Raw genomic sequence first — 24,058 nt, forward strand, 5'->3', positions numbered from 1 at the left:
CAGATATGATTCTTTTATACTAGTCTTCAAGTGATATGTGAGTAGTTGGACCTACCCAACAAAGACTCACATCAGCCATTTTTTAAGGGAAAATAACTTGCCTACACAGAAGTGATATGTGAATGAATTCTTTGACTTCAGATTGAGCACAGATCAGTCTAAACCTCTACTACTTTAAAAAAAACTCATACAGCATAGATATCAAGAGTTGTCAGCATGTGTGATTTCATACAAAAGCTCATGCCATCTTGTGAGGTTTAATTTATTAACAAAGTTGCTGTTCAGTCTTTGTATTTGAATTTTAAGACCTCAGGCACCTCCTTGGCTATGCTAATGTCAAGAGGCTAACCAGGCTGCTATGTCAATGTCAACTACAGTAGAGACACTCATAGCATATATGCTTGATTACTCTACCAAGACATCAGAGAAGATCAGCCAATGACCTCAAGACAAGCATGGCAGGCCAAAAGGTCAGAGGCTGAGGAGAAGATCGCAAGACTAGAGAATAAATGAATGAGGAGAGGATTAGAAGATGTCAGCAAAGGTTCAACACTTGTAGCTTGTGGGCTGTATGTTTGGAGATGCCATTTATAGATATTATCAGCAGTTGAAATGGTTTATCAAAAATATTCTGAGCAAAAATTATCTTATCTGCTAAGACTTCTGAGATACATTTTTTTTAAAATTCAGTTTCTCATTACTTTTACACAGAAAAGCCAGGAAGGATAAAATGGCTCTTAGCTTGGGATATCATGGGAATATAGTAGATCTTTGGTAAGTAACTGATGACTGATCTGTGATCTTCTTGACAATGATGTACTGATAAAGAATTACTGAACATAAGAACATAAGAGAAGCCATGTTGGATCAGGCCAATGGCCCATCCAGTCCAACACTGTGGCTAATAACCACTGATGGACCTCTGCTCCATATTTTTATCTAACCCCCTCTTGAAGCTGGCTATGCTTGTAGCCGCCACCACCTCCTGTGGCAGTGAATTCCACATGTTAATCACCCTTTGGGTGAAGAAGTACCTCCTTTTACCCGTTCTAACCCGACTGCTCAGCAATTTCATTGAATGCCCACGAGTTCTTGTATTGTGAGAAAGGGAGAAAAGTACTTCTTTCTCTACCTTCTCCATCCCATGCATAATCTTGTAAACCTCTATCATGTCACCCCACAGTCGACGTTTCTCCAAGCTAAAGAGCCCCAAGTGTTTTAACCTTTCTTACTGAGAAATTCATTGTGTTGTGTACCCAATTTAGTGACATCCCTTCTACCTGTGATTCTCTTACATATATATGTATGTATGTATGTGCACATGTGGGTAAGAGAACAAATACCACCATGTCAAAAGCCAATGAACTATTGCATTCACTACATTTTCTTTAATAACTAAGCTATTTTTTAAAGGATACTGGCCTGTAACTTCCCAGTCTGCTCAGCAGAGGTTGAAGGTTTCCTCCAGCCTAAGGAGCCTTTCTCTAAATTAGCAGCTGTTCCATGTCAAACTTTGCTGAGCCAGGTAGTAGGATAAAGGATCACTGTGTTTTGCTTTGCATAATCCATATTAATCACTTTTAAACTACATTTATTTCAGCAGGAGAATAAGCCATGTGCCACTGCAAACATTCCATATAGCCTGTTCTTAGGAAGTGCATCTTGGCTAATGATCTTATGCCTATGTTCTTTCAACTGCTCTGGTTTATAACTATTTTCCATATTAAAATTAAGCTAACTGACCTATAGTTGTCTACTTCCTCTTTTTCTATGGGCAGGGAGAGACTTGTTGATGAATTCAATAAGACTGGAGATCTGTTAGTTGATTTGGGATCTGACCAGACATCTTGCCATAATCCATTCAATGGAGGATACTACCCAGTACAGCTGAGCTTTAAAGAAGCTAACCAGCTCATGGCCAGCAATACAGAGCAATTCAAAGCCCTTGTGCAAGAAAGGTACTGAACTAATTTTCATAGGTTTTGTTGCAAGGCATTTGTTGGCTGAATGATACTTTGTCTCAGTTGACTTCACTGAGGTCAGATGTCTCCTGCAATTTTTTTAAAAATTGGGGAGTGTGGTAGGAGACTAGTTTTGGAATAAGATTAATAAAAATCAGCATCTGCACTATGTTGTGGTGAATTCAGTCTGAAATAATATCTCTGCATTTAGCAACATAGGTACATGACATCTGCCTTATACTGAGTCAGAGTATTGATCTATCAAGATCAATATTGTCTACTATGGCAGCCATTCTCCAGGGTCTCTTAGGCTAAAGGTTGGAGAGCCAGTTTGGTGTAGTGGTTAAGTGTGCGGACTCTTATCTGGGAGAACCGGGTTTGATTCCCCACTCCTCCACTTGACCTGCTAGCATGGCCTTGGGTCAGCCATAGCTCTGGCAGAGGTTGTCCTTGAAAGGGCAGCTGCTGTGAGAGTCCTCTCCAGCCCCACCCACCTCACAGGGTGTCTGTTGTGGGGGAGGAAGGTAAAGGAGATTGTGAGCCGCTCTGAGACTCTTCGGAGTGGAGGGCGGGATATAAATCCAATAGCTTCTTCTTCTAAAAAAAAAAAAAGTCTTTCATAACACCTGCTGCCTGGTCTTTTCAACTGCCACGGAGCCACTACCTCTACGTACAGCCAAAAGAAAACTCTGGCGTACATGTGTTCAAGATTCACTGAGTCCACCCCCATTTTATATGGTTGATAATATTTCTAAAGTAGGAAATTGTCCTGACCTGAATAGTGCTGGCTAGCCTGATCTTGTCACATCTTGGAAGCTAAGCAGGGTTATTCCTGGTTAGTATTTGGATGAGAGACCACAAAGAAAGTCCAGGGTCACCATGTAGAGGCAAACCATCTCTGAACATCTTTTGCCTTGAAAAATCCTTCAGGGTCACCATAAACCAGCTATGACAGGAGGGAGGGAGAAAGGAAGGAAATTGCAGTGTGATATTCCTAAGGCTGCGTTCTTCATCTCCAGTATTGCTGTTTCTGGTTTCTGACTTTTGATCCTTAGAAGACAGCATTCTGGTACCCCAAAAGAAAAGCAAACGAAACAGGTTTCTACTTCCAAAGTAGCATGCAATAAAGTTTACTGAGCTAGTAGATGAAAAGCAGTGGTGGATGGTAATGAAACAGAGTCTCATAGAGGAAAGGAATGCGGAACACCAGCAGTGTGCAAGCATATGGTAGGTGCACTTCATGTCCCGAACATACCACATAATGGTCAAAGGCAATGTCAGTATATGCCATGACTGCCCCAGACATAGCCCATTTCACATCAAGACAACCCACAACATCATGAGTCTAAATTAGCTATGATGAGCTGTGGGTTATCTGTTTGGAATGCATCAGACAAAACAGAGAAGTCATTTGTTTGTCTGCATATAATAAATGTATATAATCAGGGCTTTTCTTGTAGAAAAAGCCCAGCAGGATCTCATTTGCATATTAGGTCACACCCCCTCATGCCAGGTCAGCCAGAACTGCGTTCCTGCTCAAAAAAAAGCCCTGTACATAATGATGGTAATTTGAAAACCTTAAGTCTTGATACCATCAGCCTAACTCACACATTTGGCAAACACACTTTTGCTGCTTGTCAATACATAATATTCCATTACTTGAGCCAAAACACCAATGCAAATTAATCAGATGTTAAGGAGTCAATACACAAAAATGTTCTACATGAAAATCTTATGCTCATTTTATATTTGTGAAAGCAGGAGAACTCGAAGGGGCATATAAGATAAACTGTTGGGAGGTTTGAGAATTCTGATAGAAAGGAGTTCATTCCTCAAAATAGGTGGCAAATGAAAGTGGGTCTAAATTATCTTTGTGAGAAAAATAAAAGAGAAAGGAGTCCTGCATTTGGAAGCAAAAATCTCTTTGCCAAAGCAGGCAAGAGAAAAGTCAGTGATTCTTCAGTTTCTGTTTTTAAAATCAAATCAGCAAATGGCTGTGGGTTTTATTTCTGGGAACACTGAATATCAAGTGGCCCAGCTGTATTGATTTTGAGCCATAGCCAGTTGTTCACTTCTCCATTCCATAATCACTTGAACTAGGAATTAAATAATTAGGTTGTATAGATTAGCAGTAATAGTTTTCTTCCTGCATCTTGTTCCTGTTAGGTCTTTGTTTTTGAAACAATGCTCTGGAAGTCAGGAGCTGCTCCTATCAATTGATACTCTGTGGCTCAAATTAGATGTGATGGCAGCAGTTCCATTTGGTTATACTTGAGCCTGCCCAAATCATGTATAAAGTGTGGGGGAAGAGTCTGATTTAAAGAACAAAAGGCTGTGAGAATAAGGGCAGCTGAACTTTCTCCCTTTCTATGGCGGTCCAGTTTGGTGTAGAGGTTAAGTTTGTGGACTCTTATATGGGAGAACCAGGTTTGATTCCCCACCCCTCCACTTGCAGCTGCTGGGATGGCCTTGGGTCAGCCATAGCTCTTGCAAAAGTTGTAAGGACAGCTTCTGGGAGAGTTCTTTCAGCCCCATCTATCTCACAGGGTGTCTATTGTGGGAGAGGAAGGTAAAGAAGACTGTAGGCCACTCTGAGAATCTGAGATTCATAGTGAAAGGGCAGAGTATAAATCCAATATATTCTTCTTCCCTACTGGGCTCAGTTCTGGTATCAGAGTCGAGCTGGGCAAAAAAGGATTCTTTTTGTGTTGGACTGAAGGTAACTGAAGGGCAAAGGCTCAGCTCCCCACACTTTTACTTTTAAAAGTGAATGCATCCTCCCTGCACTGTTTAAGAGTATTTTAAAAATAAATGGTTCAACATTGCTTCAAGTTTCAGCAAGTCACTTGAAGCTTCAGCTTGAGAACAGAAACTGATACTCATTTATGTATGAGATTTCTTTTCCATCCACAAAGTGTACGTGATATCTTTATCTCTTCACAAAAACAATGTAAGATAAGTTAACTTGAAAGATAGCTCAAGGACACCCTCAGGATGTTTCATCACTGAAGCCTAAACTACACACTAGAGCACACACATGGCTGCCAGCAGGGCTTTTTTTGCAGCAGGAATTCCTTTGCATATTAGGCCATACACCCCTGATGTAGCCAATCCTCTGAGAGCTTACAGGGCCTACTGTAAACTTCAAGAGGATTAGCTACATCAGGGGTGTGTGGCCTAATATGCAAAGGAGTTCTTGCTACAAAAATAGCCCTGGCTGCCAGTAAAGCAGCAGCCCTGCATTTCCTTTTGTTGTCCACCAGCTCTTGTAATGTTCAGTAATACACAATACATCATGGGGTATCACTGTGTTGCAAGTTTTTCAACCACTGCAAGCAATGTAAGCCAAAATGCCCTCAAAAGAGGTTGGGGAATTGACAGGTGGGCAACTTTGGCTCAAAAGGACCTAGAATCTATATATACAGGATTCAACTTCCAGAAATTCTTGTTAAATTTACAGAGGACACTAATTTAAGTAAAACAGTTATGATTTTATTACAGAAAAATATAGAACACACATACAAGGCAATGGATACATACAGCACACATATAGACATAATAAAAATAGAAATATATAGAGGTAACATAAGGATGGACAAACAGGGTGATAATTACTGATTGTAGTCTTCGAGGAAGGCTCCAATGGTGACAAATGAGGGAGATGGGGGAAGGGACCCTCAACTGATCAGGAATCGGGGGCGTATCTAAACAGCAGGACTGGGGTACTGTCAGATGCACACCAATGGGGAGTTGGGTCAGAGGTTATAAGGACTACCTTGAGCCCTTAGGGGATAGGAGGTGTAAGGGCAGATGACAGGTGGTCAGCTGGTACGTGACCTCAGAAAAAGGGGAGGCTCCACAATGACCATAAGGGCTGGACTTATGTGGTGGCCAATGGCCAGTTTATTAGGGACACCTGATTGGATGCCCATATCCAGCCAATGAGCGGACCTGGCCCTAGTTACCTGATTGAGCTTCCAGGTAACAATGAGCAAAAAGGGGGAGGCTCCAGGATGACCATTAGGGTAAAGAATGGGTGAGGGTATTGGGGTGGAAGTGACAATAGAGAGTCAAATTGATACCTAAGGTGACACCTGATTTATACAATAACTATGGCCCTGAATGAAGCTGTTCTTCCTCTTCTTTACTCCTCTACTGGCACCATCTTTTGTCTTGGGTTCCGTTGGACCCTTATTGGGGTTGCCATAAGTCAGCTGTGACTTGATTGCTTTATGCATAAGTGACAGCTGTTGAGTACGTGAGCCTGGCACTGCAGGAAGATAGTTGCTGATGATGTTAGCCTACCAACATGGCTTTCATGGTTACAGCTGGAAGCCACTTGCCCAGACATTCCTGGTGGCGCAACTTCTTCCACTGCAATGGCCGAGATGGTGCGTGCACGGAGCAGCTGAAAACCTATCTGTCCTTCCTGCTAGCACTCCTCCAGAGATACAGAGTGCTGCTGCAACGCTTTGGCTGTTAGTAGTCACATAAGTCTCTTACATTCTGGTAGACAAAACCCACGCTTCCCTGGCAGATGTGTGTGAGTTGAATCTCCAGGCACCCTGGCAACCAAATGGGCGATTACGACGTCTGTACATCACTGAAACTAGAGGTCTTTTTCTCACAGCAAGTCAGTATAATAGAGCTATGAATAGGGGAATCACAGTTTGATGAGGAAGGTCACATAATGCATTATGTGTGTGTGTGTGTGTGTGTGTAAACTGCTATCAAGTCACAGCTGACTTATGGCAACCCCAATAAGGGGCTTTCAAGGCAAGTGAGAAGCAGAGGTAGTTTGCCACTGCTTTCCTCTGCAGTCTTCTTTGACAGTCTCCCATCCAAGTACTGATCCTGCTTAGCTTCTGAGATCCAACAAGATTGGGCTATACTATCCTGTCTTTCTTCCCAATGCATTTAGAATTACTAAAGATTATTAGAATTATTAGAGGATGAAGAAGAGGAGATACATGATTCCACTTCCAGCAGAAATCAGGAGTATCCTGTAATCTTTCAGTTCATTCTGAACAATTATTTGAACTAAAGCGGAGCTGAAATGGTGAAATTACTGGGAGGAGGAGTTTTCCCCTGCAAAGACCATTTTCCTTTTGGGGAAATCTTTTTTTTTTTATGAGTTGGTGGCAGGGAGTGCAGAAGGAAGGTAATAATCTCAGGCACACATCTCAAATGCTCCCACATCCATACAGTTAGCCCCATGCCTGTATCTGGCATTAATGTAGAAATTGTACTGGGAGCTTCTATTTATGCCAACATTATTTCTTCAGATCACTTCCTTCTTTCTAGTTAACGATAACTGTGGGGCAAAATTAGTATCTGTGCTGGCATTTGGATCTAAAGTACAGGATCTGACTGCTTAGTGGAGGTATTTGGGTTGCACTGTGATTGGTGCAATGTTAGGATCCAAAGTCTCATTGGTGGAAGTGTTCAGATTTGAGCTGTCATAGGACTGTTGAAACCTTCCATTATAAAGGAGTACTTTAGCAAAGAATACCAGAGTGATGCACTGGGGACTAGGATATCGGTCCAGTTGCATATGATTTGATTCTCAAAGAAGGCAGGTATGACTGCAACATGATGACAATGGCCAGGGATGGGTTGTTGGCTTTTCCTGGGTTTATGATTGAATTACCAGGGACGTCTGTATTGTTTGTGAGGGACATTCTGAGAGCTTCAGTTGTTGTTATTGTTATTTATTATGCAAGCCTGGGTTATGACCATGGATGTGAGGACTTTTGGAGAGTCATACCAATTTCCCACTAGTCTTATGCTGCTCTCACACTCCTCTCCTCTGCGGGGCTTCTGTTGGATTTCAGTATCTGCCCCAGGGCTGCAACTAGCTTTGCCTTTTTTGTGCGACAAACAGAAACTGGTTTTTAGAGGATCTTGTTTGCTGCGCGAAAGGCGGAGTGAGTTGCAGCCTCAGGGCAGCTTGTGCAAAATCCGATGGAAGCCCCACTGAGAAGAGGAGAGTGAGAGCAAGGTAAGGTTAGTGGGAAATCAGTCTCACACAAGTTCCATGATTAATGCTGTTCTGCAGGCATGTAGGCAAATGACTTCTTTTTGAAAGTACATGGAGAAATACCTGCCTTAATTGAGTGACTCTGACTTCATATCAACATGGATGTATTTCATTGGCACTTCTCACTTCAGAATGCCAAAGAATGCCAGAAGGAAGTGGCCATCAAGTCTCAGCTGAATTATGGCGAGCCCATCAAGTTTTCAAGGCAAGAGAGATTCAAAGGTGGTTTGCTGCCTCTGTATTACAATCCTGGAGTTCTTTGGTGGTCTCTCATTCAAATATTAACCAGGGCAGACCCTGTTTAGCTTCTGAAATGTGATGAGATTGGGCTAGCCTAGGCCATCCAGGCTAGGGATAACATTATGTCACCACATATCTAATCATAGTTGGCTACATGATTATGTAATTAAGAGAAAGCAAATTAATTCTGAATGAGGACAATACTTATTCAATAGGTTTTGAACTTATTATTAAAAGAGGAAAGGCATTCTGTATTAGCTTTCTTTCTTTCAGCCAAAGTAGCAACTAATCCATGAACAAGTTTGAAGAAAACAAACTTTAGATCTTTTGGGGGATTTCCCCCAGTCCCCTTTTATTGCCAAAAAGGTAAAAAAAAAAAAATTGTCAGCTAAGTTGAACTTCATCTCCCTCATCCCTCCAAGATCTTTCTGTGTTCAAACTCATTCCTTCTCAAATCATCCAAATGTCTCAAATTTTTGGATGTGCTGGATGTGTTAGTGATCATATCATTTTATACTGCATGTAAACAGACAGATGGTGTTGGAATTTATTATGTGACTTTTCATCTTTAGTCTGAGAAGACAAGTAGCTGCTATCAACAAACTTTCTGACCAAGGAATGTTTTTTTGGGATTATGGAAATGCTTTTCTTCTAGAAGCTCAGAGAGCTGGTGAGTAGATACTTTGTTCTGGGGCAAAAAGCAACAATTATTAGTTTTTAATTAAAGGTTTCATTTTTTTCATATATTTCAGCTGGGGACTGCGGTCACACTGACCACTAAATCCATCCCTAACACATCACTATTATACTCCGCAGCTTTTTTACAATGAATTTCCTGATCAGACATCCCTCCATCCTTCAGTTCTGAGCCACATCGGTCCCGTCGTTGGTTGATCAGAGGTCTCAACCGGACCTCATTTTTTGTGATGGCATTCCGCACTCACGCAAGTGAAGTACTGTGGGATATCGTGCTTGTCTTTTTTTTTTAAAGGTGCCAGCAAAGGTGGGCGATCTGCCCCCCCCCCCCCCCCATTTAAACACCCGGCCAGAGAGGGGAAGCCCAAGAGCTCTCTTTGCTGTCTCTCCGCTTGGCCGGGAGACAACAAAAGCGGGTGATCTTCCTTCCCCCCCTCCTTTTAAACACCCCGTCATGGTGTTTAAATGGGGGAGGAGCACGGCAACTCTCTTTGCTGTTTCTCCGCCTGATGGGGAGATGGCAAAGGTGGGTCATCTTCCTCCTCGCCCGTTTAAACGGGACAGGGTAAAATCTAGAACAGGCCGGAACGGGCATGTCACAAAAAACAGGGACACCCCACCAGCATGTTTAAATGGGGGGGAGCACGGGAACTCTCTTTGCCATCTCTCCACCTGGCGGGGAGACCACAAAGGTGGGTCATCTTCCTCTCCCCCCCCCCCCATTTAAGCACCCCGCTTGGGTGTTAAATGGGGGGGGGGGAGCACGGGAGCTCTCTTTGCCATCTCTCCGCTTGGTGGGGAGAAGGCAAAGGTGGATGATCTGCCTTTCCCTCACATTTAAACACCCCACCTGGGTGTTTAAAGGGGGGTGGGAAGCCCGGGAACTGCCTTTGTCATCTCCCCGCCTGGCGGGGAGACAGCAACAACGGGCGATCTGCCTCCCCACTCCCCATTTAGGAAAGGTTCCCTGTGCAAGCACCAGTTGTTTTCGACTCTGGGGTGACGCTGCTTTCACAACATTTTCACGGCAGACCTTTTACAGGGTGGTTTGCCATTGCCTTCCCCGGTCATGACACTTTCTCCCCAGCAAGCTGGGTACTCATTTTACTGACCTTGGAAGGTTGGAAGGCTGAGTCAACAATTGCTGGCACAGTGATATCATTTGGAGTAGGCTCTTGCAGGGAAGCGAATGTGCGCTTGTGACGAGTCAGCTACGATGGAGTGTTCAAACATAGAAAGTACGCAAGGGAGTCGTTGGAAGCATTCTTGGTCCAAATTTAATGTACTATCAAAAAAGTCCAGTCGTGGCAGTATGGGACACAAATGAGCCAACGACCATTGCCAGATGCTGATTTTTGGACAACCGCATAAAATCCAACATGCATCTGGCTTTCATTCATGCCCATCTCATCAGTTTATGTGCGTCTGACCTCAGCTGGGGAATATTTAAAAGTGCTATCCTGGGATTGCATGGCACTTTGATTTCTAAAATTTCATTTCGTGCCTTAAATATTGCAAGCCAATACTTTTGTGCCACCAAGCGTTGCCATCAGATATATAAAATAGACCCTGTACTCCTACTGCAATGCCAACACAAGTTGGAAGCTGTGGGTACCATTTTTGCTAATTTGTCTGGAATAAGGTACTACCTATACATGGTTTTCAGTGTTTTCAGTGAGACCCGGTTTGGTGTAGTGGTTAAGTGCGCAGCCGCCCATCTGGGAGAACTGGGTTTGACTCCCCACTCCTTCTCATGCAACTGTGCCTGTCTTCCGATTTTGCTCTGGATCGCTTCAGCCCGCTCAGCCTGGAGGAAGTCAACGGAATTCTCTCTTCTGTACGCCCAACAACTTGTGATTTGGACCCTTGCCCCTCTTGGCTGATTAAATCTTGCCAGGGGGAGCTTAGATGTCCTTTGCATTTTCCAACACCCTTGAAAGAGGCTTTGGTCCGTCCCCTCCTGAAAAAAGTACAGCAGACCTGGCCGAATTGGCAAATTACCGACTGGTCTCTAATTTACCGTTTCTTGGTAAAATTATTGAGAGGGCAGTGGCGTTGCAGTTGCAGGGTTTTCTGGATGACGCTTCCGTCTTAGACCCTTGCCAGTCCAGCTTTCGTCCAGGTCATGGGACGGAGACAGTGCTGGTCGCCTTGGTAGATGACCTCCAGTGGCATCTGGACCGAGGCGGCGTGGCAGTGCTGATGTTATTAGATCTGTTGGCTACTGACCCGCCACCTCGCTGACATAGGGGTTGAGGGGCTAGCCCTACAATGGCTTTCCTCCTTCCTCAGGGGTCGGGGACAAAGGGTGGCAATTGGGGGTGAGCTGTCCAGATGCACACACTTGATTGTGGGGTGCCGCAGGGAGCAGTTCTCTCCCCGATGCTATTTAATATCTATATGCGCCCCCTTGCCCAGATTGCCCGGAGGTATGGGCTTGGGTGTCACCAATATTCAGATGACACCCAGCTCTATCTGCTAATGGATGGCCGGCCTGACTGCGTTCCAGGGAATTTGGACCTGGCATTGCAGGCCGTGGCAACTTGGCTTAGGCTGAGTGGACTGAAGCTAAACCCAACAAAGACAGAGGTCCTTTGCGTGGGTCATGGCGCCCTGGGGAGGGAAATACCTCTCCCAGTTTTTGACGGTGTGCCTCTGAAAGCGGCGCACCAGGTCAAGAGCTTGGGAGTTCTACTGGAGCCTTCACTATCAATGGAGGCCCAGGTAGCAGCCACAGCTAAGTCAGCGTTTTTCCATCTGAAGCGGGCAAAACAGTTGGCTCCCTTCCTGGAGCGCCGGGACCTAGCAACAGTGATCCATGCAACGGTCACCTCAAGATTGGATTACTGTAATGCCCTCTACATGGGGCTGCCTCTGTGCCGAACCCGGAGGTTGCAGCTGGTGCAGAAAGCGGTGGCTAGGCTGATATTGGGGCTCCCAAAGTGGGAGCACATACAGCCGGGGCTATGCGAACTGCACTGGTTGCCAGTTACCTACCGGGTTCGTTACAAAGTGCTGGTTATTACCTTTAAAGCCCTATATGGCCGAGGACCTGCCTACCTGAGGGACCGTCTCTCCCCATACGAACCCCAGAGAGCACTGAGGTCAGCAGGGAAGAACCAGCTGACTATCCCTGGACCAAAGGAGGCCAAACTTCAAAATACCCGTACACGGGCCTTCTCCATCACAGCTCCACACCTATGGAACCAGCTCCCGGAAGAAGTGCAAGCCCTGCGGTGCCTTGACCAGTTCCGCAGGGCCTGCAAGACCACCCTTTTCAGGATGGCCTTTGCTGGCTGAGAGACCGCTGTTGGGTGACTTTCACTATTATCATTTATAAATGGAATTAGCACCTGGAAATCTGTATAATACTTGGTTAACTGGAATGTTTTAAACTTAATGTGGTTTTAAACTCTGTGTAATTTTATGAAATGTTGTTAGCCGCCCTGAGCCCGCCTCGGTGGGGAGGGCGGGATATAAATAAAATTGTATTATTATTATTATTATTAACTGCTGGAGTGACCTTGGGTCAGCCATAACACTGTCACAGACTGTTCTGGAAAGAACAATTTCTGTCAGATCTTTCAGCCCTACCTACCTCACAGAGTGCCTGCTGTGGAGAGGGGAAGGGAAAGGAGATTGTAAGCCTCTCTGAGACTCCTTAAGATAGTGAAGGGTGGAGTATAAATCCAGTCTCCTCCTCTTCCTCTTTCTTTCTATTATCCATTATTCTCATGTTAATAGATGCTTCTATAATTTCTTAGTGTATTTTGATAGTTCTTCTGAAGTATTTATTCGATCCCCCCCATCTGCCTTTATAAACTATGCTTTCACATTCTGGATCTGCCATCAGTCCATAGTTTGTACCCATCAGCCATTTCTGTTTAGTAAGAGGCTGAAAAATGTTCATCTGAGATTGTTTTATTCATAGGAAGTTCTCAATTTGGAGATACTAAAAGAAAGGGAGAGCAGCAACTCTCTTTCTCATTCAAAGTCTGAAAAAGCCCTAATTGTGTGATCTCTAACAAAATCAGTTACCCTTGTAAGGCCCAAATTGATCCATACCTCAGAGTTACTGGATATATAAGCTTCTGTGAAGTCAAAATGGTGTATAACCAACATACTAGAGGAGGATTACACCCCCATAGTCCTACAACATAGTTAAGGTTGCTCAGATAGCATGGTTCTGGGATCAACACAATGCCTTTTGTCCTTCCAAATCCAATTATTTAAGGGACAATTTATTCCATGTTGCTCAGATTTCCAAATTATTTTGGCTTGGTACCTCATTAACCAACTAGTGATAACCAACCTATCATTGGCCCATGTCTGTTGTAATCCCTGATTGTGAATCTTAGATTTTATTTTTTCTCCCATATGAATTTATTGAACATAGATTGAATTCTGTCTAAATAACCAGAGTTCTTTTGAAGGTGCTGATGTTGGAAAAGAAAGAGCCAACAAAGGAGAATTCCGATATCCATCTTATGTTCAACACATTATGGGGTAAGCAGGGGAAAGTGGAACAAGGAACAGCAAATGCTGCATTAAAGAAATGAGACATGATGTGTCTGTGCTTTGGGAAGGATGTGGGAAAGGAAGAACAGAGCTGCTGAACAAACAGCCAATCTGAAGAGACTTTTTTCAGAGATGTTGCATCCCTCTCTCCCTACCCCCCACTGATTTTGACCTGGTTGCTGCCTTGCACAAAGTTGGAGAGTACTCAGTGTTCCCTCTAAGCTGAATTAGCATGAGCTAGCTCACAGATTTTTCAGCCTGCAGCTCACACATTTTTGTCTTAGCTCAGGAAGGATGACCCCAGAGCACAATAATTTATGCAGTAGCTCACAATTTTAATGCCAGTAGCTCACAAAATAGAATTTTTGCTTACAAGACTTTGCAGCTGAAAGGAAACATTGGCTCAGAGTCTTCTGAAATGGCACAAAGGATGCATGGGCAAGACTCCAAACATTGGATAGCACACAAAAAAACAAGCATCTGTCCAAGAAACCTTTGTTTTGGTGCAAAGGCCTCTGGTGTGCATTCCAGCTTCACACACCTGGCCTCTTTCACACATCTCTTGTGTCTGCCTCTTGAGGGCAGAGGTAGTGAGTGCTAGATCATGATACCTTTGCCTAAAGGCATAGGAGAGCAGGGTGGAACTGGCCCTTTGCCTCCAACCAGCCTGGGACCAAAACTAGATGTATGCCATCTGTGGATGCTTGCAGCTGAATCATAAAATACCCTGCTTTGATTAAACTCTTGGTCTTCTTTCAGAACATGTTCATGACAGGTGTGGGTTATGAATGTACATGCACAATGGCTTATGCCTCTTTGCACAGCCTTGTTTAAATTCTGAAACAAAGGTCCAAAGAGCCTTGTGTTTGGATTAGTTTGTTTGAAATTTTTGAAATTCTTCCATCTTCAGTTAATGAAAGAAAAGCATTGCTAACTGCCAGGATAAATATGGCAGGAATTTCAACTATCTTCTAATCATTAAGCATATTCTCTTTCCAGTGACATTTTTTCTTTGGGATTTGGCCCATTTCGGTGGGTTTGTACTTCGGGCAACCCAGAAGATTTGGCAGTCACTGATGATGTTGCCAAATCAGTGCTTGAAGATGCTGTGCTTCAGGAAGGTGAGGCATGATTCCACTTCCAAACATTACATGAATGCAGGGACATAACTAGCCTTTCTTGCTAGGTGGGGTAGCTGTATTTCCAAGTGGAGTTCCAAAGGAATGAATGGAAAACCCAGGAGTTCCTCATAAGGAGTTTCTGTAGGCCTGTTCCCAGGGCCAGCCCTAGACAGTCTGGTACCCTAGCAAGGCTAACTCTGGTGCCTCCCCCCCCCCCCCCCCAGCACTGATAACATCACAGAGTCACATGGGGGTGCCCAGTTTGGTTTACCCCAAAGGCTGGCACCCTAGGCAATCACCTAGTTTGCCTTGTTCCAAATGCAAGTGTATATGTGCATTTTAATATTTACAAATTGTTAAAGTAAGAAATTTGTAAGTTGAATACAATCAATTACTTCCAGAAGCTTCTACCTACTTCTAAAGAACACTTTCTTTAAAGAAATACTCACCTCTTAATCATTTTGTGCAGTGGCATATCTGCACTCATAATAGCTAAAGAGGGATTTTATTTTCAGGACAAAAACATACTAAGGGTGATATTGATAAGTCCATCCATCTATTTCTTCTTCCTCCAGTGAGCTCAGGGCAGTGTACTGTTATCCCTGTGTTATCCTTGCAGTAATACTCTAAGTTAGTCTGAGGGAATGTGACAGGCCTTAGGTCATCCATTGTTTAAAACCTTTTTTATTTTCAGCAGAGGTTTTCATGTCACAAATTGAAAGTCTCTTTTTGAAACAATTGTTAGATGAGGTGAACCAGGCTGAGGTGAAGCATCCATTGGCCCCACCCGGCTAATAGTCCTGGATGAACTGCAGATAGTCCTCCTACCAATGGATAATTCTGAAATACTTGCAGTTCACTGTGTCTTGCAAACGAGACACTGATCACCAAATTCTGGCTCACTCCACATGAAGTAAATTTCCCTGTCTTTTGCATTTGAGATTTCACATGTTTGGCATTAGGTCTACCAACTAGGTCTACCTACCATGTGTATCTGATCCAGGTGGGCAGTTTAAGACTACTTAAAACAGGTCTGCTTAAGACTGCACTGTTAGTTAGATCATATTCTGAAATATATGTTGAGAATATACCTCATATCCTTCATGTTGACACACTTTAAGGGCTAACAGAAGCTTTTCTACATGGGCTTTTATCATTCTGCTTTTTAAAAATCTAACGTAGTTTTCTCCTGATTGGTCTGATTGCAAAGGAATACTGGCCTTGCATGGGTTGCTTGCAAGGCTTCCAAATCTGGTTTTGTTGAGAGGATAGGCATGAACATGTTATTAGTGACATCCCAAACTTTACTTGATTAAAAAGGAGTACCTGTCTTTGGTATTAAACAACATAGGGGCTTGCTTCTGACTACTTTTGATTTGTACAGTTTGACACTGAAATAACTGTATCTGGACTGAGGACCATAGTGGTCCACCACAAAAATACTCTGGTGAGTAGGAGCTCCTTATTGTCCCCGAACGTATGACATCCAGCCCCAGAAATAATTGCCTTGCATTTCCCACCATTCAAAAGGATACATACCAAAATATTTTAATTCATGATAGGGCTAGGAGGATATATTGTCTCTCAAGCAAATGGCTATTGAAATTGTATGTATCTATATATATAATTCCCCTATGGTGGTGGCCAAATGGAGCTCTGCCACTGGCTTATGGGTACATTCCATGCACTCGACAAATAATTGGTGCATCATGTATCAATCACCACCTCTGGTCCATCATGCATCAGTTATTCCCTCTCATTGGCTGACTTCCCTATCCCCCCCCACTTACTGCAGGCCCAGGAACGCTGAACAAATTGCCAAAGTGTCTTACCTCAGAGACAGAAACATCTCGGATGTTTCTCTGTGTCCTCTCCATCAACTTGCCTCAGAAAGGGTTGCCGCTCTACTGTGGCCTCATGAAGCATTTCCTCAGAGGCCATGGCAGCTGGCTCTTAATAATAATAATAATAATAATAATAATAATAATAATAATAATAATAATAATAATAATAATAATAATAATAATAATAATAATAATAATAAATTTTATTTGTACCCCACCCTCCCCCGCCGAAGCTTTCCTGTCACTCCCTCCCTCCCTCTTCCCCACGGGGAACCTGCTAGCCAGAGACTGTTGCTAAACAACCAGTGTTGCCCTCAGCTGAATATAATGCCATAGAGTCCACCTTCCAAAGCAGTTATTTTCTCCAGGGGGGAGAGATCTGTTGTCTGGAGTTCAGTTGTGATCCCAGAAGATCTTCAGGCTCCACCTGGATGATGGCTAACCTAGGTCTGGCAGCACCCTTTGGGTGACTTTGATGCCACCTAACTGGCATGACTTAACTAGGCCTGGCTTCTTGCTCCTGTTCAGCAGCAGCCCCCCTAAGACAGCTAGTGTGACTTAGCAGTTGCCAACTCCAGGTTGGGAAATGCCTGGAGAGGATAGGGTTTGAGGAAGGGTGGGGCCACTGATTCCACCCTCCAAATCAGCCATTTCCTCTTGGGGAACCACTGTTTCCAATCTCTAGGTGAGGGCTAGAGATCACTCAGAATTACAACTGCTCTCCAGATGGCAGAGATCAGCTTCCCTTGAGATGGGGGTGGGGGGAGTGATTGCCTTCACTTGGGTGGGTGGGAAGACAGCAAGTGTGGGGGCACTTGCCCTGAGCCTCTTTCTAGAGCCTGTTGTATTTTTCTTCATGACGGGCCTTATTCCTAGTGTATATATAAAATGACATTGTAAAATCCAGCCAACTGAAGCAGATTTGGTAGCAGTTCTATTATTGGATTTGCTGTTGTGCTTGGCAGAACTCTGGAGAGAGGAATTCAGTAAGAAATGAAAACTGGAAAAGATGCCTATTAAAAGGAACCTTACAGGGAATCCTCTTTGACCTCTTTGTTATTTAATGCTCTGATTGTGGTACAGCTATGCAAGCTCCAAGCAGTACTTCAGCTACAGTCCTAAATGTGAATCTACATAAAATTGCATCCCAGAAATTGTTAACTATGTGCTGTGCCATTTTCACCTTTACTGGCTCATGGAGTTGAGGGGGCCATTAGATAAGGAGCTGCAGATGCTCCTTTGGTGGGCTACTGGGGCTTGAGGGGGGGAGTTGTGCATATAGTTACTACAATGACCAAAGCACAATTTCAGTTCTTTGAATTTGGGGCATTCTTCAGTTATGCAGCTCTATCATTCACCATCATTTTTGAGTATAAGAAAGGTTCCATGGCTGACTTTTGCATATATGTTCCTTACTTGACTTCAGTGATGACTCTCATGTGTGAATAAATTGTCACAGGCAGCTATTTTATACTATTTGCACCATCTCATATGTAAGTCTTTTCTGTTAGGTCATTTCTCACATTCTGCTGCAAATCATCAAGTGGTGAATGATTAATTGATTTGTGGAGGGGCTGTGGTTCAGTGGTGTATGATCTACTTGTCTTGCAAAAGAGTCCAGTTTCAATCCTCATCATCTCCAATTTTTAAAAAAGGGAACAGGAAGCAAGTCTTGTGATCAGTTTCTACATGAAACCCTGACGGGCCACTGCTAACCAGTGTAGACAGTACTGACCTTGACAGACCAAGGATGTGATTCAGTATAAGGAAGCTTCATGTGTTCAAAATTTGTATATACAGATATGAGCTGGCCTTTAGATCGTGTTTTCTTCAGTGCTAGGAAAAAAGAAGAGAAGAAAGGACAGCAAAGCACACAGCCAATAGTTCACACTGGCGTGGGCTGAACATTACCAGCACATGACTAATATGGACTTTTTTTTTTGCTCTAGCTTTGCACTTTTTGAAATATATTTGAAGAATATATTTTGATCACTTCCTGTAACATTCTTTAAGTCAAAATCAGACTCTTAACAAGTAGTCAGCACACCCAAAACTACCTGTTTTGTTGTTGACATACAGTGCAATCCTAAGAACACTTTCCTGAAAAAAAGCCCCATTGAACAGACTAGGGTTGCCAAGTCTCTGTTGGAAAATACCTGGAGACTTTGGGGGTGGATCCAAAAGAGAGTGGGGTTTAGGGAGGGGCCTCAGCATGGTACAATATCATAGAGGCCACCCTTCAAAGCATCCATCTTCTCCAGGGGAGCTGATCTCTGCCAGCTGGAAATCAGTTGTAGATGTGGGAGATCTCCAGGTCCTGCCTGGAGGCTGGCAACTCTAGAATAGACCTTAGCAGAATGTATGTGGAGATGTTGGAATGATGTACAAATAAAATAGCAAATAAAAATAATAACCCTTGCCGCTAGGGAGTCAACTTCCTGGCAATTGGAGATAGTGGATGAGATCACAATATACTTTTAGTATCTTCTAAAACCTAAATAAAGGTCAGTGAATAGCAAAGACTGCCAAAGTAGCCTAATATAGGAATGTTTTCATGGGTGAAGTGGCACTGGCAACATTTTTTTTAAAAAAAAAGAAAGACGAATGAAATTCAGTTATTCAAGAAGAACTTCCCAACCTCTCCAAAGAAAAGATAGACTACTAAAATAGCAGTAAATCTACTTGGGAAGAAGAGAGGAAGCCACAAGATGAGGAGAAAAACTGCTTGAAAGCTTCTAAAAATACAGTGGTACAAATGGTGGATTTTGCAACAGGAGCTAATGTCACCATTCTTTCTCTGGAGCTACAACTTCCCTCTGGAATTCTTTGCAAATCTTAATGACGAATTGATACTTATTTAATGGTGTCGGCTCTTCAAGTAGGTGATGAATGTTGGTTATTTGTCATCTGCATTTAATATCAAATGATTTTGGAGGTGGCTTAATGCACTGGCCAGTATTTAACAATGTGCAGAAGACCGTATTCGACACCGGACACACTGTAGAAGCCATTCTCTCACAGTAAACCTGCAATTGAGTGTAATTAATTTTATTCCATCATCATGCAGTCTATGTAAACAGGTGAATTTTGGACTTTCCTTTCAAGTTGTGATTTTAAAATTTTATTACCAAATTATCAAATTGGGGTCAAATTTCCCCAAATTTCAAAATTTGGCAGATTTGGAAATTTGGTGAAAGTATATTCCAGTTCTATACCATTCATGCTCATAAACAATGCACTATAGACTGATGAAAACATGGGCTGACACCAACTTAAAGAGAGGTTCAAGTCAGGAATTCCCATGGCCATTTCTTGTCTGACGATTCCCTGACTGTTTTCGATGGCATTTCCTCTACTACATTATACAAATCCCTGCTTAATTTTTTTTATTTGTCTCTTATTATCCTTACAGATGATATGTCCATAAAAGTTTTGTAGTGTAAGGCAGTTATCCTAAGGAAGCAGATGTTTCAGTCTTGAGTCTTTGTTATTGCAAAGACTGACATTTCAAGCTTCACTGTATAATTTAAAGCATCTTGCTATCAAATGCTGAGCATTATGAAAAGTATGTTGGGACGGGCGTGAAGTAATGTCTCTTTCCTGAGCATTGGCGCATATATTTTACAGGCCACTTTTGCAGGAGGTTCTACCTGGTCATGAATACTCTATCCTTTCTTCTTCCCATGGGACTTGAATATTTATATATAAGCCCAGTGGTAAGGCAATAGATCATATTTTTTTTCTTGTACTTCTTTAACACCAGTGGGGTCATCTTGGAGGTGTGCATGTCTATCTCCTTTTTTATGCAGGTCTCAAAGCTGATGTGCATACTGGCTCTGGAGCAGACACATAAAATTAGTACAACATATACACTAGTTATGAGCCATTTCTTTGCTTCATTTCTTTCATAGTGAATGACTCTGTGAAGCAGCAATACCGTGATAACATCCGCTGGATTGAAGAAGCCAGGAGGCATAATTTGGTATGTGTACCATGAAGCTTAGAGATCCTGGGCTAGAGAATATACTTTCCAGGTCCAGATATGGGTACTATGGATTCTCTTATTGCCAGTTTGCGTTTAATAATTCAGTTCTCAAATTGGTTTTGTCTCTGTTTTTAGTGACGTCTTGCCTATCAAATTTATTTATTTCACTTTGTTTATAGGAAATTTCCAATCTGGAGCTGGCAACCCCTACCTGGTGGAACCAGCTCCCATTGGAGATCTAGGCCCTGTGGAGCCTGTTCTGCCAAGCCTTTAGTTGAGGCAGCGGACATCACTGAACACCAACATGGCCTCCCTGATGCATGCAGGCCCATTTGTGAATTATGCTTAGAACTGGTCTTGACATTTTGTGTCATCTGTTTTGTGTCAGCTAGAGTTTAGGTTTTGACTTGTTTAGGTTTTTGACATTTTGCGTCATCTGAATTTGTTAATTTGAAAATTGATTGTCTGTTTGTTTTTAGCTAGTTGTTTTTAAAATCATATAATTGTTTTATTGTTGTGACCCACCCTGAGCCTGTTTTTGGGAAGGGCAGGATAGAAATGCAAATAAATAAAGTCTGTTGTTATTCCAAAGGATCTCCAGGCCCTGTCTAGAGGCTGAAGGAAGCAGGAAAAATAGACTATGGGGGTTTGCAGGAAAGAGAAAGAGGAAACAGCAGAGGAGTGATGAGAGTCCTGTGAGTCTTTACAGGTTCCCACTTGTCAGATCAAATATTGCTTACAGAGGAACAAAGCATTACAGATATTGCCATTCTTTGCAATCCTAGTTCCTTTCCAGTTTCCAGTAATAATTCTAGTCTTTTGCGCCTTATCTGACAAGAAGGAAATAATATTGGATTATAGGTCTCAAGTTGTTGATATGCTGGTTTATGGCAGCTAATCACAGAATAATTAGTTTTCATTGTTTAAGCATAGATAATGACACAATCCAACAAAAACTGTAATGCCTTAGTCCGGATAATAGGCAGCCATAAATTTGCTATCCTTGGCTTTTCAATTAAAGAAAATGGATTTGGCTCTGGCCATATCTGGACCATTTATTGTGACAATATTTCTACTTTCTAGGTTGTAGGTTCCCAAGCCAGGATTTTATATTCTGATCAGAATGGCCGTGTAGCTATTGCAGTAGCTATTAACCAAGGCATTGCTGAAGGAAGAATTAAGGTATGGCCTCTCTGTGTTTTTTTCTTTACTCAGTGTAACCCGATAATTTTGGTTTAAGATTGGTCTGGAAGAAAAAGAGCAATAGGGTCTAGCCATCTACTGGGAATATTAATATCATACTGACAGGATCAAAATTCAGATGGAGAATATGGGGCAAAGACTTTTCATATAAAATACAAATTGTTTGAAGTCAATAAAATTGTAGTGAATTAACAAGAGTAATAGTTTAAAATGAGCTCAGCTTTAGCTACAAATTGTGCTGATCCTTTATAGGTGTGGCATTTTATAAGATTCCTGAATCCTACTCTTTATTTCTGTTCCCATCTGGAATGATCCATTGTAGTGTTTCATAAATTTTCATTCATGGATATGCTTCCTTTGTTCTCATTAAGGAAGGTAACAAAAGTGTTTTTTCTGCTTTAGGTACAGACACTGGGAAGCCATCATAGTTAACAGTGTCCTGTTTTGGAGATTCCTGGGCATGAACTAGGAGCCTTGTAGAATTCAGTCTAATGGATGAATATGGTCTGGGTTGGCTGTTTTTCAATGTTTTTGGTACAGGAACCCACAAGTCTCAATTTACTTGGTTTGGTGACCATCCAGGGCTGGCCCATGTTTTTTTTTTGGCACCCTGGGCAGATAATGATCTTGGCACTCATCTAGATCAACATTCCATGATCTACAGTGGCCAACCAGACGTTTTTGAGAAACCAATAGAAATTGCACAAAGGGTGCAGTTTGGGTTGAATGCAAGGCCTTGGAACCCCCTTTTGGTACAGAAAGTAATAGAAGTGTACAACATCAGATCTTGTGACTGATAGGCAATATGAAACCTTGGATAAGTTTGTCTTGGTGTAAATGCTGAGAGCCTTGCTTGGTCAACAGATTAATAATGCCTTCCTGCTGTGCTTCAGGCTCCAGCTTTTGTAGCCAGGAAAAGCTAAAGCCAGGGACTCAACCTTTAGCCCCAGGTAGAGAGCACACCTTCAGAGTGGAGAATAGTTTATGGTGGCCCATGTTTCCAGTGTGGCCCTGATATTCTGGAGCATGTGTCAAAGACCGACACTTATGCCAGTCTCCATACCGAATTCTCAGCTCATGAGTTTTCCAGTACAAGATGTTACTAAAGCTAACATATGCCTTGAGGTAGCACTTATGTCCATCAAGAGAATTAGTGGCTATTCAGTCAGCAGTTGGCCTAAGAATATTCAGTCCAAACAAAGATGCAATATCAGGCATCTTTCAGTACTATAAATGAATAATCATAACATAATAAAGACTCAATCTGGTAATTCTTGACTGAGCTGTGTCTGGTTTATGTTACTCTAGAAATGTTTATTGTCATATTTTAAATACCATTGATCTTTTCTGGTGCTTGCAAAGAGCCCATAATTATAAAATAGTTTTATGAAACAATCATAGCCTAAGAGGAAAACTCTCTGGGGCTCTGAAATGCAAGGTCATACTCCCATACCCTTTAGTGTATATTGTGTCTCTTTTTAAAATGTTATCAGAATCTTGTTTTGGCCACTGCCATCCTTGTAGTGGATACAAATGGATCGCAGGCTTTGCTAGAAGCACAAAACAGGATTAAACTCTGTATCCTATCAGCTCAAGGGCAAACTAGATGTGATAATGGTTCGGGAGGTCTGTGAACAGATCTATCTCTCTTTAATGGCGCCTCAGTATCTGCTTCCCACCATAGTCTAACCCATTTTGCAAACAGATGGGCCTATTGAGACACCATATCATTATTTTAATTGGGTAGTTAGTATAAAATTAAATGGTTAATGAAAACTCTATGTTGGCTGACTTCTGTGAGAGTCCATACATTTTGCCATTATTCAGCATAATCTTCACTTGAAATATTTCATTTTTTCCTGTTTTTTAAAACAGGGACCTGTTGTCCTTAGTCGAGATCACCATGACGTAAGTGGGACAGACAGTCCTTACAGAGAGACGTCAAATATCTATGATGGATCAGCACTTTGTGCAGGTCAGCTGCTATGTTCAATATGTCCAGTTAAGGTTGCTAGCTCTGGGTTGGGAAATACTTGGAGATTTTGGGAGTGGAGTCTGGGGATGGAAGGGTTTGAAGAGGGAAGGAACTTCAGCAGAGTACAATGCCAAGGAATTCACCCTCCAAAGCAGCCATTTTCTCCAGGGGAACTGATCTTCGTTGTCTGAAGAGCAACTGTAAAAGTAGAAATCTTCAGGTGCCACCTTGAGGTTGGCAACCTTATTGTATGTATTCATTTGTTGAAAAAGAGGGCACTCTTATCCTTCATCTTTCCTCCAGAGGAAAGAACTACTGTATATGATGTCTATTGCCAAGTGACAGAGGTAGCTACACATGTGTGGCCTTTACATGTGTATCTTCCAACCCCAAAACAAAGGATTAATGATTGTGCTTATGTATACACCCAGTCTTGAAAGCAGTATTCTGAGTGAAATTGTGGAGGGGTCAGAGA

The 24,058-nt window shown here is 42.5% G+C and overlaps 1 protein-coding gene across 2 annotated transcripts in view; it reads left to right on the plus strand.

The window, feature by feature from the left end:
* The window catches only part of UROC1 (urocanate hydratase 1), an 83,488-nt gene that overhangs the window by 31,780 nt on the left and 27,650 nt on the right, over positions 1–24,058 (plus strand). The window contains exons 10-17 of one of the 2 annotated variants that reach the window (XM_060239664.1): positions 712–774; positions 1,779–1,958; positions 8,814–8,911; positions 13,371–13,443; positions 14,455–14,576; positions 20,332–20,402; positions 21,489–21,587; positions 23,484–23,583. In XM_060239664.1, the coding sequence (XP_060095647.1) occupies positions 712–774; positions 1,779–1,958; positions 8,814–8,911; positions 13,371–13,443; positions 14,455–14,576; positions 20,332–20,402; positions 21,489–21,587; positions 23,484–23,583 (806 nt within the window). The remainder of the gene's footprint in view (positions 1–711; positions 775–1,778; positions 1,959–8,813; positions 8,912–13,370; positions 13,444–14,454; positions 14,577–20,331; positions 20,403–21,488; positions 21,588–23,483; positions 23,584–24,058) is intronic. The other variant, XM_060239665.1, reaches the window with a different exon arrangement.

This window comes from Heteronotia binoei, chromosome 5, assembly GCF_032191835.1.
Source record: "Heteronotia binoei isolate CCM8104 ecotype False Entrance Well chromosome 5, APGP_CSIRO_Hbin_v1, whole genome shotgun sequence".
NCBI lineage: Eukaryota > Metazoa > Chordata > Lepidosauria > Squamata > Gekkonidae > Heteronotia > Heteronotia binoei.